Source organism: Neophocaena asiaeorientalis, unplaced genomic scaffold (assembly GCF_003031525.2).
Source record: "Neophocaena asiaeorientalis asiaeorientalis breed wild unplaced genomic scaffold, Neophocaena_asiaeorientalis_V1.1 scaffold147, whole genome shotgun sequence".
Lineage (NCBI taxonomy): Eukaryota > Metazoa > Chordata > Mammalia > Artiodactyla > Phocoenidae > Neophocaena > Neophocaena asiaeorientalis.
Window position 1 is genome coordinate 3,901,666 of NW_020173758.1, and position 15,608 is coordinate 3,917,273.

At 37.6% G+C, this 15,608-nt stretch overlaps 1 protein-coding gene across 2 annotated transcripts in view; it reads right to left on the reverse strand.

Annotated features, from left to right (window-relative positions):
- The window catches only part of DPYD (dihydropyrimidine dehydrogenase), a 793,614-nt gene that overhangs the window by 742,660 nt on the left and 35,346 nt on the right, over positions 1 to 15,608 (reverse strand). For both annotated transcript variants that reach the window (XM_024751225.1, XM_024751226.1), the window contains exon 2: positions 12,990 to 13,100. In XM_024751225.1, the coding sequence (XP_024606993.1) occupies positions 12,990 to 13,100 (111 nt within the window). The remainder of the gene's footprint in view (positions 1 to 12,989; positions 13,101 to 15,608) is intronic.

Sequence of the window (15,608 nt, forward strand, 5' to 3'; positions counted from 1 at the left end):
ACTTCCTTGTCAAATGGTTAGAGGAAATGTTTCACTCTCGGCCATTTTAAGAGAAGAGAAACATTTCAGGTTAGCACTTAGTTCCCTACAGGGGCTCACACAACAGAGCATCGGCCAGGGCGAAATCCCCATGACAACGAAGAGCTATACACTGGTGAAACTGGGCAGGACCAAGGTGTCATGATGAAGCTTTTTGGAGAGTGCAAAATATGGTAAAAAAAAATTCACAGGAAGATAATTCATTCCAACTTCATGGATATATTAGGCAGTGCTCAGAAAATCTGGTACCTCCGTTGTTTCTCTCTCTCTCTCTCTCTCTCTCTCACACACACACACACACACATACACACAACTTGCTGCTAAGAAATTTCTGGGCAATACAGGAAATGTCTGGTCTGTTTTCCATTACCGTCCTTAATATCTTCCTGTTTATTACCCTTCCACATTCTTTCCATATTTAGTTACTTTGTTCTGTATCCACTATCATTATGGATCTACACATGTAGTAACAGAAACAGATCTGGGAGCATCAACCCATCAATGCTACACAATGACAGTTATAGAGGATTATATATATATGCCAGGAAGTGTTTTAAAGTGTATAGGAAGTGTATATAGTATGCAAATTGACTCACTTAATCCTAACAACAACTATATCAGGTAGATGCTGTTATTACCCTCATTTTACAGAAGAGGAAATGGAGGCAGGAAGAGATTAAGGAATTTACTCAAGGGCACATAGGTAGTAAATGGAAGAACCAATAATTGAACCCAATTAGTTTATCTCTGTAACTCACTCTTAAACCAACCTTTCTGCTGATAGGTCATCCCTTCAGGTTCCACTGTCTTCTTTCATAAAAAGCCAACCTCAAAGATAAGGCAGCTAGCTTTAAAGGGAAAGATTTCTTTCTTTGCTAATAAAGCTAACTGAAACACACCTTACTCAGAGGAAAGTTTTTTCCAGTTCAATTTAAACCCTGACTAGATAACTACACTCCATTCTAATTAACAATAAAGTTGGTTAAAAAAAAAAAACAACCAGAACTGCCACTTAATTACTATAAAATTTCACTCCCACTTAACTATTATAAAATTTCAAACTAAAGAAGAGCAAAATAAAAGTAACAGAGCTGATGGCTGACAATTACAAACGAGTTTAATTTGTGTGTCACATGGACGTGGAGAAAGTTGTGATCAGTCTGAAATAAATAATTAAAGCAAAGCTTTCTTGTAACAGCCTCAGGAAATCAAGAGTTAACACTTTTCTTCTTTTTAGCCAATTAGCATTTTATTACATATTTTGCCTGGAGAATAAATCTCTGACAATACTATTCTAATTCTATGTGTGCAATGAAGTGCCAAGAAAACACATACTTTCAAAGACAGAACCTAATATATGGCAAAATTCCAAATTCTAGCAGGTAGCAGAGTGTGCTTTCTTAATGGGATGGCATGCACTTCTCTCAATGAAAGAATCAGCATACAGAACTTTTCGATAAATGTTATTATTAATATCATTACTGTTATTGTTACTTGTACTACTCCCCTCTGATCTCTTCTGTCTCATCACTTGGTACTTCCCCCCATATTCTACACAGCCATGCAGCACTAAAATTGTTAAAGTATCAATATCATTAGTTCAATATCCTCCCTCATCTTAGGTGTCTGCAATATATAGTCTGTACTCTGGTGGGACCCTTCTTCTTCTTTCCTTCCTTCATCGACATTTTCAACTTAAATTCTGTTTTCTCAGAGAGAAAACAGAATTTTCTGTTTTCTAATGCTAAATCCTGAGACTAGGTTACATACTTCAAGTCCCATGGATGGCAATACTCACAACACTTGGTTGTGAATGAGTTTAATCCCTGTTCAAATGACTGTAAGCTGTCAGGGCAGGAAAAGCATCTGTCCCTTTCCCCACTTTTCACAGTGGTTGGCACATATTTGGCCTTCCATTAATATTTGATAATTAATTAAACTGTACAACTCAGATTTCAAGCAAATATACTATGAATATTAGTAAAATAATTTATCTATAGTAGTGTTGAGGCAGGAGGTAGATGGGCCCCCACTAGGGTAAGCAATTGGAGTTTGTCCCCTGTGGATACTCCAAGATGAGAATAGCATGACAAATCAAGAGAGGAGGCTGGGCCCTGCCCAGGTAGAAGATAAGAGACCATATATTTCTCATTCTCGAAGTCAAGGAGACCTTCCTGACCAGAAAGCTCCTTGGATGTCAAAAGGGAGTTATGCCAAGCTACGCATAGGTCTCCTCAGTGGAATCCATCTTGGCTGAGAGATGCATGCACACACGGGAGGATCCTGAGATATACCACATATGGACTCTGAGCCAGGCAAATCAAAATGATTGGCCAAAGGAAACCTGGAAGAAATGCCCCATAAAAGAGATTTAAACTACCACAAGGGCGCAACCCTCTCTCTGTGCCCGCCCATGTGTCTATCCACACGTACTGTACTCTTTTTTTCTCCTAATAAACACTTCACTTGTTTCACTACTTTCCGTCTTTGTGGGAATTCTTTTCTGCAAAGCCAAAGGACCAGGGCCTTGTCACTGACCACTGGTCTAGTGGCTAGAATTCGGTGCTCTCACTGCCATGACCCAACCTTAATCTCTGGCCAGGATCAGAAACCCTGCTTCTAGTCGCTGCAGACCGAGGCCAACCAAGATCAGTGTTGTATAAATATGGAAAAATGTGATGAAATGTATTAATTATCTAAGAGAGGTCAATGCTATAAAAAGTACCTTATTTCTAGCCATTGGATCAATGCCCAAAAATGTTCAAAAGATGCTATTTGGAGTTCATAATTCATATATAGACAATGGAAACCAATCAATGATTTCATATTTTAAGTACAGATTCAGAGTATACTTTGTATTCTTAAAGAAATTGAGATTGCCCAAAATTCTCCTTTAGAAATTTGTAACTAAACTTTAAGACTTCTACCAAAAATGCCCTTCCCATAAGCAGTATGCTACTATATTAAAATAAATACTGGTTATGTGTCAAAATTCATACGACTGAAGACTCCATCCCAATTTCAAAATTACAAGGTTTACATATGTCTAAATGACCATGCAGCAAGAGTTTAGGCTCAGAATCCCTGTTCTTCTTAAAGTTGTATATTCTGACAACAGGATTTTTAGGTAGTCACATTTCACAGTACATTTTAACTCTGTAAAATTTTCCCTCTGCTGAACTTTTAAACTTGCATTTTCTTTAAAGGATTAGTTTTTTTCTAGTTTATGTCTATCTTAACACACACATAAAGTTAATTACTAAATTTATACAGTAATAACTTCTAACCTTTGTTAGAAGTATGGAAGAGATTATCCAATAAAGATCACTTAAAATACACCTATTTAAAAACAAACTTATTTTTCGAATCCATTACAATGTTCTCAACAAATGCAGTAGGATAACTGTTCTTAATAGAAATGGTAAAACCATACCAGATTAATGATTCCAAAAAATCCGATAATATATGCAGTAGCATTACTGGGAAATTAATGTAAGGACCAGGGAAGCCCACCCAGTGAGCCAGCTAGGATTTCTGGGGCCACCTGTGCCATCCAAATCCATTTGAGTCCCTGCTGCAGGTTGGCAGTTGTCACCCAAGTTTAAACACTCATGGGGACATTGCTGGGTCCCAAGGCATGCTGGTACCTCCGGCACAGTGCAAGCCTTTGGTTGGCAGCAGTTTTCAGAGTCAGTACTATGGTGATGTAAGTGAGGTGTCTAGGTCACAAAATTTAAGGAGACACTCACTCTCAAGAGTCCTGCAAGTACTATCTCAGCTTCCCAACACAGGGTTCTGAATGGCTTTGCCTGGCCTAGCCCTTCTTTCTTAGTCTCTCTGACCCAAAGTAGGAACTTACCCTACCCTAACTTCCCACCCCAACAGACCTCATTTGATACTCTGCTGGATGAAGGATGGGAGATAATCACCGATTTTGTTAAATCCAAATTCAAAATCAGACTTTGTGGGATACGAGATGTTTTACTGTAATTTTTGTCTCCTTCCTCCTAAAGTTTACACATGTTAGGCAGCTAGGCCACTGGTTTTCATTTCTAAAAGAGAAGAATGTAAGTGCAGAAAGCAGCGACACAGAGATCTTCTGTGAGACTTCAGATTTCAGAAGTCAAATTTTCAAGGAAACTGGAAGAACTTGGGTGATTGACAGTGTGGATTTAGGAGGATATGTGTGATGAGTTAAAAGCAAATTTTTTCCTCCACTCTTACCTTCCCATCTAAACTATATAAATATTTTAAGAATGGAAAAACAAAATGAGGATCAAAAGGAAAGGGAAGAGTCCAGGAATAATGGTCGATCCAGAGAAAGAAGCTCAGTTCCTCAGGCTGGACACAGGGGGAATGACAAACCCTAGCCAGGTGCGTGGAAATCATGAGCTTGGAGAACCTGTCACCCACTAACTAGATGAAGCCCTGGGAAAAGGTGACTAAACCGTGAAGTTCCCCAAGCCCCTGTGTTGAGAAGGACATTAGAATGATTGTCATGTGCTCGAGAGTGACTTCAAAGTAGAAGAGAGGTGAGGGACAGGAAGGGACCCGGTGAATGGGAATGAAGGATGACTCCACATTCCCCGTGATGGTTATTAGAAGAGAGATGTCATGAAGAATCAGCAGGGCTCAGCTCACCTATCACACTTGCCACCAAATCCCCAGAAACTCATATATTAGCTCAGAGAAATAAGGGGGAGTGGGGGGACAAACAGAGAAAAGAGAATTCTGAAAGTGACAGTGACTAAACTTCTACCCTTAGAGAAGTTCAAACTAAAAATTAAGTTCAGTTATAGGAAAATAAAGGAGGTTTTATTTCCTGCATGCCTGAGTTTCTAGTCTGATATTTGTATTATGTATACAAACCATGTATTTTTCAACTACTGAAGAAGGCATTAAGTTGTAAAGAATCTTGGTTTTGGTTATTTTTTTTAATTCCAGAAACTCCTTCAGGCATTGAGTCTATTTTTGGAAGAAAGCTATTGTCAGCAATCAGGAAAGCAAGCTCAAGCCTGAGAAGTTGTTTTAAACTATGGTGTAAGAAGAGGCCAGTGCAGAATAGGATTGCTTTCTTACTGTGACTCTGGTCAAAAGCTCATTTAATTTTGGAGCTTAAAAATAAAAATTCATATTGTGAATTTGATATGTACCAATATTGGGACCTGCATTCTATGTCACGTTTAACAGAGCCAAGTAGCTGGGGATCCAAGCTTCCACCTTCCCTTTCTGAATGAGATTGGTTGACTAATAACTTTATTAACTACGTGGATTTCATCTCTTAATAGTCATGTAAAATTGAGAGGGAAAAATGGACTCAGCAGATAAGGCAAGCTAGAAGGATAATTTCCAAAGTACAAAAAATAGCCCCATTCGGTAATCGGGTATTAGAGGAAAAGCACACTGATCTCTCCTTCTTTGTAGGAACTCTCCCACTACGCTCCTCTGGTTCTCATCTCACCCATCATAGCACTTCTTGGCTAAATTCTCATCTCTGCCTGCCCTTGCCTGGTGCTCAGTGCCAAGCTGAGCCACAATGGAGCCTGAGGCAAAAGGAAAGAAGTGTGTTTCCATACACACATTTTATATATTTTTTGTATTATTTATATATTTTGTATGATTTTTGTATTATTTACCTTGATTATTGAGTCTGTCGGTGCCTCCTTTACACTCTTCACCTGAGGCCAGTGTCTAACTCCCCTCTCCCTAATCCCTGCCCAAAGTCTAACCTCCATATTCTTCCCACTCCACACACCCTTCCTGGGTAACTCTGCCCACAGGCTTTTAATTACCCACATATATTCTGATTACTCAAAACTCTTCATCTGCATTCCTGACCCTGTTACTGAGCTTCAACCTTTAAACTAAACAGGATGACCCACAGGTACAAGAAACTCAAAAGATCCCGAACTGAATTCACGATTTCTCTCAATTTATCCTATGAACAATTAAGTGTACACATAAAGTCAACTCCCAAGTCATATTTATTTTACCTCCCTGTTATGGACTAAATGTTTGTGTCCCGTCAAAGTCCACATGCTGAAATCCTAACTCTCATTGTGATGGTATTAGGAGGTGGCCTTTGCGAGGCTTTTAGGTTATGAGGGTGGAGCCCTCATGAATGGGATTAGTGCTTATAAAAGAGGCTCCAGAGAGCTCTCTCATCCCTTCTGCCACTTGAGGGCACAGCAAAAAGCCATCTATGAATGAGGAAGTTGGCCCTCACCAGATACTAAATCTTCCGGTGCCTCGATCTTGGACTTCCCAGCCTCCAAAAGTATAAGAAATAAATGTTTGTTGTTTAAGCCAACCAGTCTGTGATATTTTTGTTATAGCAGCCCAAACAGACTAAGACACCTCCTATATATTCAAGCTTATCCTCTCTCCTACATGCCCCCCGCCCCTGGTCTCCAAGATTTGTCTTCCAGCCTTGCACATCAGTCCCAGAGACCTGGCCTCCCATCTTTCTCGTTGAACCCATCTTCTACACTGAAAGTTAGACTGATTCATCTCAAGACAAATCTGACCAACTCATACTGATAATTAAAATTCCTCCAGGGTTCGTCCTTTGAAAGAAGACTATATGTTGATATTTCTGTCTTCTTCTAAAGAATGTGAGACCTTCTTGGCAGGGTCTGTATCATGTTCATTTTTATTCCAGAGTGCTAAGCAGCACAATGCCTGGCCCATTGTAAACAGGCAATAAATGTAGAAACAAAGTAGTGACTAAGATGGTGAAGCTCACCCAGGGAAAAAAAAAATGATTACCAAAACCTATATATTACTTTAGTCACTTACTAGGAGAAAAAAGTTCAGTGATTTATTTTTATTTATTTATTTTAAATAGTCTACTTAAAGAGCTCTGGTACCAGACTGCATGGATTCAGCCTCTAGTTCTACCATTTAGTTGTGGACCCTTAGACAGGTTTCTTAAGCTTCCCTCATCTGTGAATGGAGATAAAATATAACATTTACCTCACAGGGTGGTTCTGAGGCTAAAAAGAGTTACTTCATAGAAAGCACTTTGAAATATACCTGCAGTCAGCAAATTCTTAATATACATTATGGTTTATTTTTATTTGTATTATTTTACTTTGAGCACCTACTACGTGCCATGTGTTTAAAACAAATTAGCTAAAATTCTCAAAACATGTCAAATAATTGGTTATCTTTAATTGCCTTTCCTCTTTATTTTCACCCAGGATAAGTTTTCTGATGTGTAACATTTTCTGCTCTTTAAAAATTGCTAACGGAAAATGAGCACAAAATATTTATGTAATTAAGACAGTTCAACATTTTCAAAAATGGCAAAAATAAACAGCAGTTATAGAACACCTGCTTAAAAGATACTGGAAATAACTGTTTCGTGCTTCATTAACCAGTAAAAACACATTTGCCAGTTTAAATTCCCTACTGAATTCAGAATTTCTAATTATTACTAGAATGGTATTAACTTGGCAAGGAAGAAATTCCTGGGTAAAAAATTTCAGAATTGCCATTCTTAGGGTACTTCTACAGGCCAAAACAGATGCCTATTTTCTAAAAAGCCTATAAACAAATATTTGTTTATTAAAACTAAATGTGATTTAATTTAATAGACAATTTTAGACTACTTATTTTGCATATTTCATTCACCTTTGAGTGGCATTCAATACAGTGCCTAACATACAGTTGCTTCAAGGACCAAAGTGGAAAGAGAGACAGAGAGGACTCTACCCAAATAAACCCAAACCACAGCCCCAATGCAGATATGCTAAGAATGATAAAGCAGTAATTATCTGAGTCAAACCAAAACAGATAATTGTAAAGCCAAAGCAAAATCATTAGAAAATAAAACAAAATAAACACGAATAAATAAAGCCTTTCTATTTGGTAGTTGGGGAGTTGGTTCAAAACGAGCTCTTTGGCTGCCTTCAGAAATGATGTAAGATTACTGGTCACAAATGTGACCACCACTACAATCTACATTTTCCTTAACTTTAACATATCTATTTTCTAATCATCTTATTCGTGTTTTTTAAGGAGGCCAGGTAATACACTGGATAGGACACACTAGATTCAGATAACCAGAATTCTAGACACGGCTCCAACACTAAGTAATTTCAATGAGTTTAAGCAAATAATTTAACATTTTCAGCATAGTCAGTAAAATGAGGAAACAGATCAGTATAATGAGGAAACACATCTGGGTTGTCCATTCACATCATAGTAAAAATCAAATGCAATATGCAAAGGGACTCTGGAAACTGTATATAGCACTATACAAGAAAATATGTGATCCTTATGTATGTAAGGACTAGGTAAAAGAGGGGTCATATTCATTCAACAGATCTTTAGTGAGCACCAAGGGTTCATGAAGCTGGGGACGCAAAGAAGCAAAGAAGTCTAAAGAGAGCTTGGTAGGGTGGCAGGTTAGAGTTTTAAACAGGGTGGCTGGAGAAGCCCTTGCTGAGGTGACAACTGTACAAAGGAAATTATGCAAACTCCAAGTAAGCTAGAAAACCACTGAAAGATTCTGAGCACAGGAATATTGAAAGGATTTCTCCGATGAATTATTATGAAGAGACTCTACCAGGAAAGGGCATAAGCATGGAAACCATTACAAAGCAACTGAAATAATCCAGATGAAAGATAATGGTGATGGCTTAGAAAGGTTGGTAGTGGTAGAAGTGGTGAGAAATAATCAGATTCTAGATATATTTGAAGCCAAAAGGATCTTCTACTTAGGTATGGAAGGTGAGAGAAATAACAAAATCAAGGACTCAGTATTTTGCTCTCAGAGAAAGGGTGGATGGACATGACTCCAAGAATAATACATTTTGGAGGTAAGTTCATAATTTGGATTTTCAGTATGTGTACACTGAAATCGCGATTAGACATTCAAATGGAGGTATTCCTTAGGCATTTTGTTATAGAGGACTAGAATTTAAGAAAGTGGTCCAGGCAAGAGATATAAATGCAGGAGCCATCTGTCTATATATGGTATTTAAAATGAGGAGACAAAATGTGATCACCAACTTAGTGAGTCTCTAAAGAAAGAAAGAAAGATCTGAGCCCTGGGCACTCTGATATTTAAGGGTGAGAAGATGAGGAATAACCAACAAATACGCTGAGTGAGAAGGAGATACCAATAAGGAAAGAAGAACACCAGGGAGTCTAATGTCCTGGAAGTCAAGTGAAAAAAATATTTCAGGAAGAAGAGAGTGACTGCCTATATCAAGTACTGCTGATACAGGCCACAGTTTGCTCCTAATTTAGCAATTTAAAGTTCGTTTTCCCTAAAAGCAAAATTTGAGGCAGGGATTTGGGTTCACGTGATTATGGAGTGAGTGCTCTTCAGGAAATACCAATACAAGAGGAGTGAAGCAGGATAGGAAAAAAAAAAAAAAATGCTAAGCAAGCATTTGTCGGTGATAGTGTCTAGTCTTAGTCAAAGCTACAGGGCAAGGATCTGGAGCACAACTGCCCATAGAAGCTGTCCTTACCTTGAGGCAAGCAGGCTGGCTTCTTCTAAGATACTGTCTTTCTTTTTAGTTCTCAGAAGGTTAATTATGATACGTCTTGCTATGGATTCCTTTGTGTTTCACAGAGGCTTTTGAATCTGTAGATTAACGTCTCTTGTTAAATCTGGGAAGTTTTTAGCTATTATTTCCTTTTGGGGTATTTTTTAGCCTCACCCCGTTTCTTCTCTTCTTGATAGCGGTAGAAGTTCAGTGGTCTCACCACTGACACCACAGAGGGTGACTGGTGATGTGGGCTGCCTTGGTTACCGGCTAGCTAGTGGGTATGAAAGTCCTGACTCCCTACTCTTTCACCCAGCAGAAGGATTGGAGCATCTCATCCTCTCATCATAAGATGGCCTTTATGAATGAATCAGGATGAGGTCACAATTTTTTTTGTGTGTGTTTGGCTAGATTAAAGCAGTTACTGTCAAAAAGTCTTCTGTTGCTAGACTGTTCCTTTCCTGGTATTTTGGCTAGAGAGAGCAGACTTTGCTGAGATCTGTGTACGTGTGTGTGTGTGTATGTGTGTGTGTGTGCATGTGCGTGTGTGTGTGTGTATCAGTTAGCATTTCTGGTTTTCCAATTTCTTCAGCTCCAAGGCAGAAAAAAGAAAACCCAGGGAACTCATCACTGTGTCATGTTTCAGGTCCATATCCCTAGCTGGCTGGCCTTCTCTTTGCTTTTCAGAATCTTCTTATGTTTGTTTTAGCTAGAAGGCTTTTTAGTTTAGATGAGTGATTATAAAACTCAAGTATGAAAACTTATCAATTAAAAAATAAATCACATCTTGTGGTGATACTTTTATTCATGCACTAAGAGAATAATAATGAAAAGAAAAAAATGCATTCTTTAATGACACTGAGGCTAACTTTCAACTCTAGCTCCATATTTCCCCTTGGGAATGTTATTTCACTGTTCTTTATTAATCCAGTGTATCACATAGAGTTTTCAAAATGGTTTACATCCAGAGCAATATATCTGCTGTTAGAAATTGAGATTATTTTAACATATATTTAAAGCTTTTATTTTTCCTCTAACACTTGCTCATTACAGAAAATTTGAAATATACAAAACTGCTAAGAAAACAAATATAATTACTATTAACATTTCATTCTTTTTTTCTTTGTGAATATGTATATAAGTGTGGTTGTGTAAAAGTGCATACAATCATTCTTAAATACAGTGTTGTTTCGTGCCTTGGTCATATAATATAGATTGTAAGTATTTTTTCAGATTATTAATTATTTCAAAAGTAATTTTAATGGTTGCACAATTTACCACTGAATAGATCGGCCCTAATTTACTTAACCATAACCCAATGGTTGGAATTCAGTAGGTTTTTTCCCCCACATTTTTCTCTACAAATAATGTTGGGATGATCTTCTTTCTATTTAATTATTTACCTACATTCCTAATTCTTTCCTTAGGATAGTTTACTAGGAGATGAATTACTGGGTGTAAGTGTTTGATAATTTAAAGGTATTATTATGGACTGAACTGTATGTATATCCCCTCAAATTAATTTATTGAAGTCCTAACCCCCAGTAACTTAGAATGTAACTGTATTTGGACACATTTGGAGACAGCCTTTAAAAAGGTAATTAAAATGAGGTCATCAGAGTGGATCTTATCTGAGATATTGGTGTCATTGTAAGAGGAAATTTGGACAAGTACAGAGTGAAGACCATGTGAAGACACAGAGAAAAGACAGCCAGCTGCAATCCAGAGAGAGGCCTCAGAATAAATCGCCCCTGCTGACACCTTGATCCCAGATTCCTAGTCTCCAGAGCACTGAGAAAATAAACTGTTCTTTAGGCCACCCAGTCTGTGGTACTTTGTTATGGCAGCCCTAGCAAACTAACACAGGTATTAACAAATATTGTCAAAGATATTGCCAAAGATACTGTCAAACTGCTTTTCTAGGAATTTGTCCCAATATATATTTAATAGAGAAAAACACTTCTCACTGTATCTTTGCCAATTACAAAAAATAGGATAATATTGGACTGGCCAAAAAGTTTGTCCGAGTTTTCTGTTAACACCTTATGGAAAAACCCGAATGAACTTTTTGGCCAACCCAATATACACCACTCAGTTTACAGGCTAACATTATAGAATGAAAATGCTAATTTTTATAAAATAACAACAATAATAATAATAGAGAAAGCCTCTCTTTCTAAATAAACAGTTTAATAATCTATAAAGGGAACCTTAGAGAATTTATCTAATTTAATCTAATTTATCTGGATCACATTTAAAATGAGAGAGTTAGACTTGATAATCTTTAAAGGCATTCTAAGTTTGAAAATTACATGATTCTTTTTTCAGTGTCCTTCAATTGTTCACATCATTATACAGGAACATGACTGATAGTTGATCTATTCCTTGATCTAATTTGGACCACATTAGTGTCCTTCCAGAGACCTCTACTAGAAATGCCATAGTAGAATGCAAAGCTCACAGAGTCAGAGCAAGGAAAACTGAATTTCAAATCCAGATCTGCTAGTAAGTGGCTGTGTTATCATCTCAAGTCATGTTGTTTCTCCGTATTTCTATTTCTTTTTTTACTCAAAAAACCTTGCTGGTTGGTCAGTGACAGAAAGATTAAAAATCAGATAAAAACAAATGCACATGAGCACATACCCTCAATTCCTATCCTCGAAGAGTTTATATGTAGGAAAGAAGTGCATAAAAATAAATTAAAATCATTGTATTAAATAGAACATATACACAAGGTACCAAAAGAGCTAATGTTAAATAAGCTAATACTATTAATTAGCTCACTAGTTACTTTGAGAAAATTAATTTTGGAGAAATTAATTTTGGGAAATCAGGTAAAAAGGAAATTGCTTTCCCAAACTTAAAGATTTATACCTCCTAAGACAGCATTTTAAAATTGCCTTCAAGGTTGTACTTAATCCTCATTTATGGCCTAACAATCCCAGCCCAGTAATCATTTCATGGGCCCAATTAAATAACATTCTAGCAATCAGATCTCAGATTTTTGCACCTATACCTCACCTGGAACTATGAGATGCTCATATTGAATACCTAATGTTCAAATATTCCCCCAAAGCATATTTTATAACAGTTTGTATATATTAGTATACCCTTGTTCAACTGAATTATATTTATAACTTTGAAACTCTTCTGTATCATTGTGTCATTACAAAATGATTTTAAGAGGTTTTTACAGACTTTTAAGAAAATAAATTTTGGCACCAAACTAAATTTATATGATTTTAAACTATTTCAATAGATTTTTTAAGCATCAAAATTAAACACACTTTTCAGATTATTCAAATATAAAATATTTAAAATAAGAAAAAAATCACAGCTGTACTTTACACATATTTAATTATGTTTCTAACTACATATAAAATCTGGTCTTACAGTGTGTAGAATGAGATAATTTTCAGCATGAACTCATGTATCAGTGGTACTTACAAAGCAGTTCTTATCAGGATTTCTTTTCCAATGTTTCTTGGCTAATTTCTTGGCCAAAGTGGAATGCAGAGTTGCATGAGATTGTGTTCGAGGATTTAAAGCCAGGATACTCTGAAGACAGTATAAACAAAGTATAAGCATGTGTAAATATGTTGGCATTTTTAAAAAGCAAATTTTATTTTAAGATTCCCCACACATACCCCAAAGACATATATTAAAAATGTTGTTTTTCCCTTCTACTATTGTAATTCCACAACAAACTTATCTAAAGTAATCATTTACTAAGTGATACCCCAGCTGACTTTATAAAAATATTTATTAATGATAATATGGAGTTCAAAAACATGTGAAATATAACAAATAACTCTTTAAGATAAATTTTATAATTAGTATTCTTACATGAGAATGAAAAGAGAGGCGCTTCATTCCAGATTTGATTTAAAGTAGTAATAATACTAAGTTTTTAGAGTTTTACCAATTGCTTTCAAACGTATTATTTAATTTAACTTACAAACAGCTACTATTATCCCAAAATCTTGGATGATCAAATAAATTCAGGCTGGTTAAGTAACCTGTTCAAGATCTCACAATTAATATGTGGAAGGGAATGAATCAGAACTCAGTTCTTCTGAGTGTTGGGCTTACGTTTGAATTCATCCAAAGATGAAATCTACATATTTTACTGTGACTTTGTGAGTTATAAAGTAGAAGCGAAAACCTTTCTAATCACACATGTAAAGCAGCACCTGAGTAACTGAATAAAAAATGAATTCCAAAGCCCTTAAGCAATGCTTTAAAACATAACCACTGGGCTTCCCTGGTGGCGCAGTGGTTGAGAGTCTGCCTGTCGATGCAGGGGACATGGGTTTGTGCCCCGGTCTGGGAAGATCCCACATGCCGCGGAGCGGCTAGGCCCGTGAGCCATGGCCGCTGAGCCTGCGCGTCCGGAGCCTGTGCTCCGCAACGGGAGAGGCCACAACAGTGAGAGGCCCACGTACCGCAAAAAAAAAAACATAACCACTAGGAGTCTTCCAGAACAATCACATGAGGACCTCTGCAGATCAACTCCCCAGCAGGACAATATAACTGATAAAAATTAGTAAAATTAAGAATCCTTTGAAATCTCCAGAAATTGTCGTAAAGCCAAAGAGCAAATGAAGGAACATTTATTCAGGAAAAATCTACTAAAACTTGGTAAGAATGGCGAGGGTCTGTGGCATTCGAAGTGCAGTCTGCCCCCAGCCTCCACGTTCCCAGTTCAGCCTGACAGAAATTCTACCTCAGGTGAGTACAGCCAAGAACACAGAGCTCCCTCCGCCCCCAGCCTCTAGCTGAGGCTGTGGTGTCTCCCAGAGAGAGGCAGGACATTAACATTTCTCATCCCCTCTCCCTACTCTACCAGCTATGCAGCAACTAAACGCCAGAAAGTGCAGCTGAGAAGTCAGGAGCTCCTTTGCTTCACCCAGCCCCCACTCATAGAGCAGAGGCTCTACTTCAGGAGCAAACACACCAGTAACAATGGGTGATGAGATCACCATCATCTCAGCTCGCTCATGGTTTAGAGTTAGCAAACCAAGAGAAGCAAACTGAGATCAGAGGTTACCGCCTATACCAGGGCCCTGCTCATAAAAGCAGGAGTGTCACTCTGTGAGAAGCAGGCCACTGTAACCACACTTAGATCTGGAGCTGTGGCTCAGAGATTTTTCCCAGAGAAAGAGGCAGGCCATAAGAACAGACGGCTCTCCCCAGAAGAACTGACTTTTTTTGAATTAATACATAGGAAGTTCAAGCCTAAGGGTAGTCTCAAAAACAATAAAGATTTTGATGCCAAACAATTAAGACAAAACTGGTAGCTTCATGACAGCAATAAAGTAAGGCATAAGGCAAACAGTTTACCAGAAAGAAATAGCTAACAGCTCCTGCAGGGCCACAACAAGCCGCAAAGACTCACCTGAAAACTACCCCAGCAAAGGGGCCCAAGTTTAACTGATTCACACTGTGGAGCAATTTATATGCCAGGGCATTGTCAAAAACAGCAGAGCAATCAACTAGCAATCAATAGAGACTAAGAGCTGGCTGTGATACCAACAGAGGTGGATAGTTTAACAAAGAGATCCAAAGAGAAGACACAGAGTCCCACTAAAACCCCTGTCATCCCAGAGTTACTAGGCACACACCCACGACTTCACCCTACATGAGTGCTATCTGAGGTTCACACCTTAAGGGAAATAGACTTCCCTAAAGTAGTACACCAAATCACTAAATAAATATGCAAACAACAACAATCCCCCATCCCTGGGGTGGGGGAGAAGGAAATTAGTATCCTGAATTGCTATATTATCTGAAATGTTCAGCTTTTAATAAAAAAAAAAAAAATTACAAGACATTCAAAGAAGCAGGATTATGTGATCCATGCAAGAAAAAAAGCAGATAACAGAAATTGCCTTTCAGAGGTTCCAGGTATAAGATTTAATAAAAACTTCAAAGCAGCCATTATAAGGAAGGTATAGTAACAATATCTCATCAAACAGAATATTCATACAGAGATAGAAATTATTTTTAAAATTATGGAGATAATAAACTACAATAACTGAAATGAAAAATTTGCTAGAGGGGCTC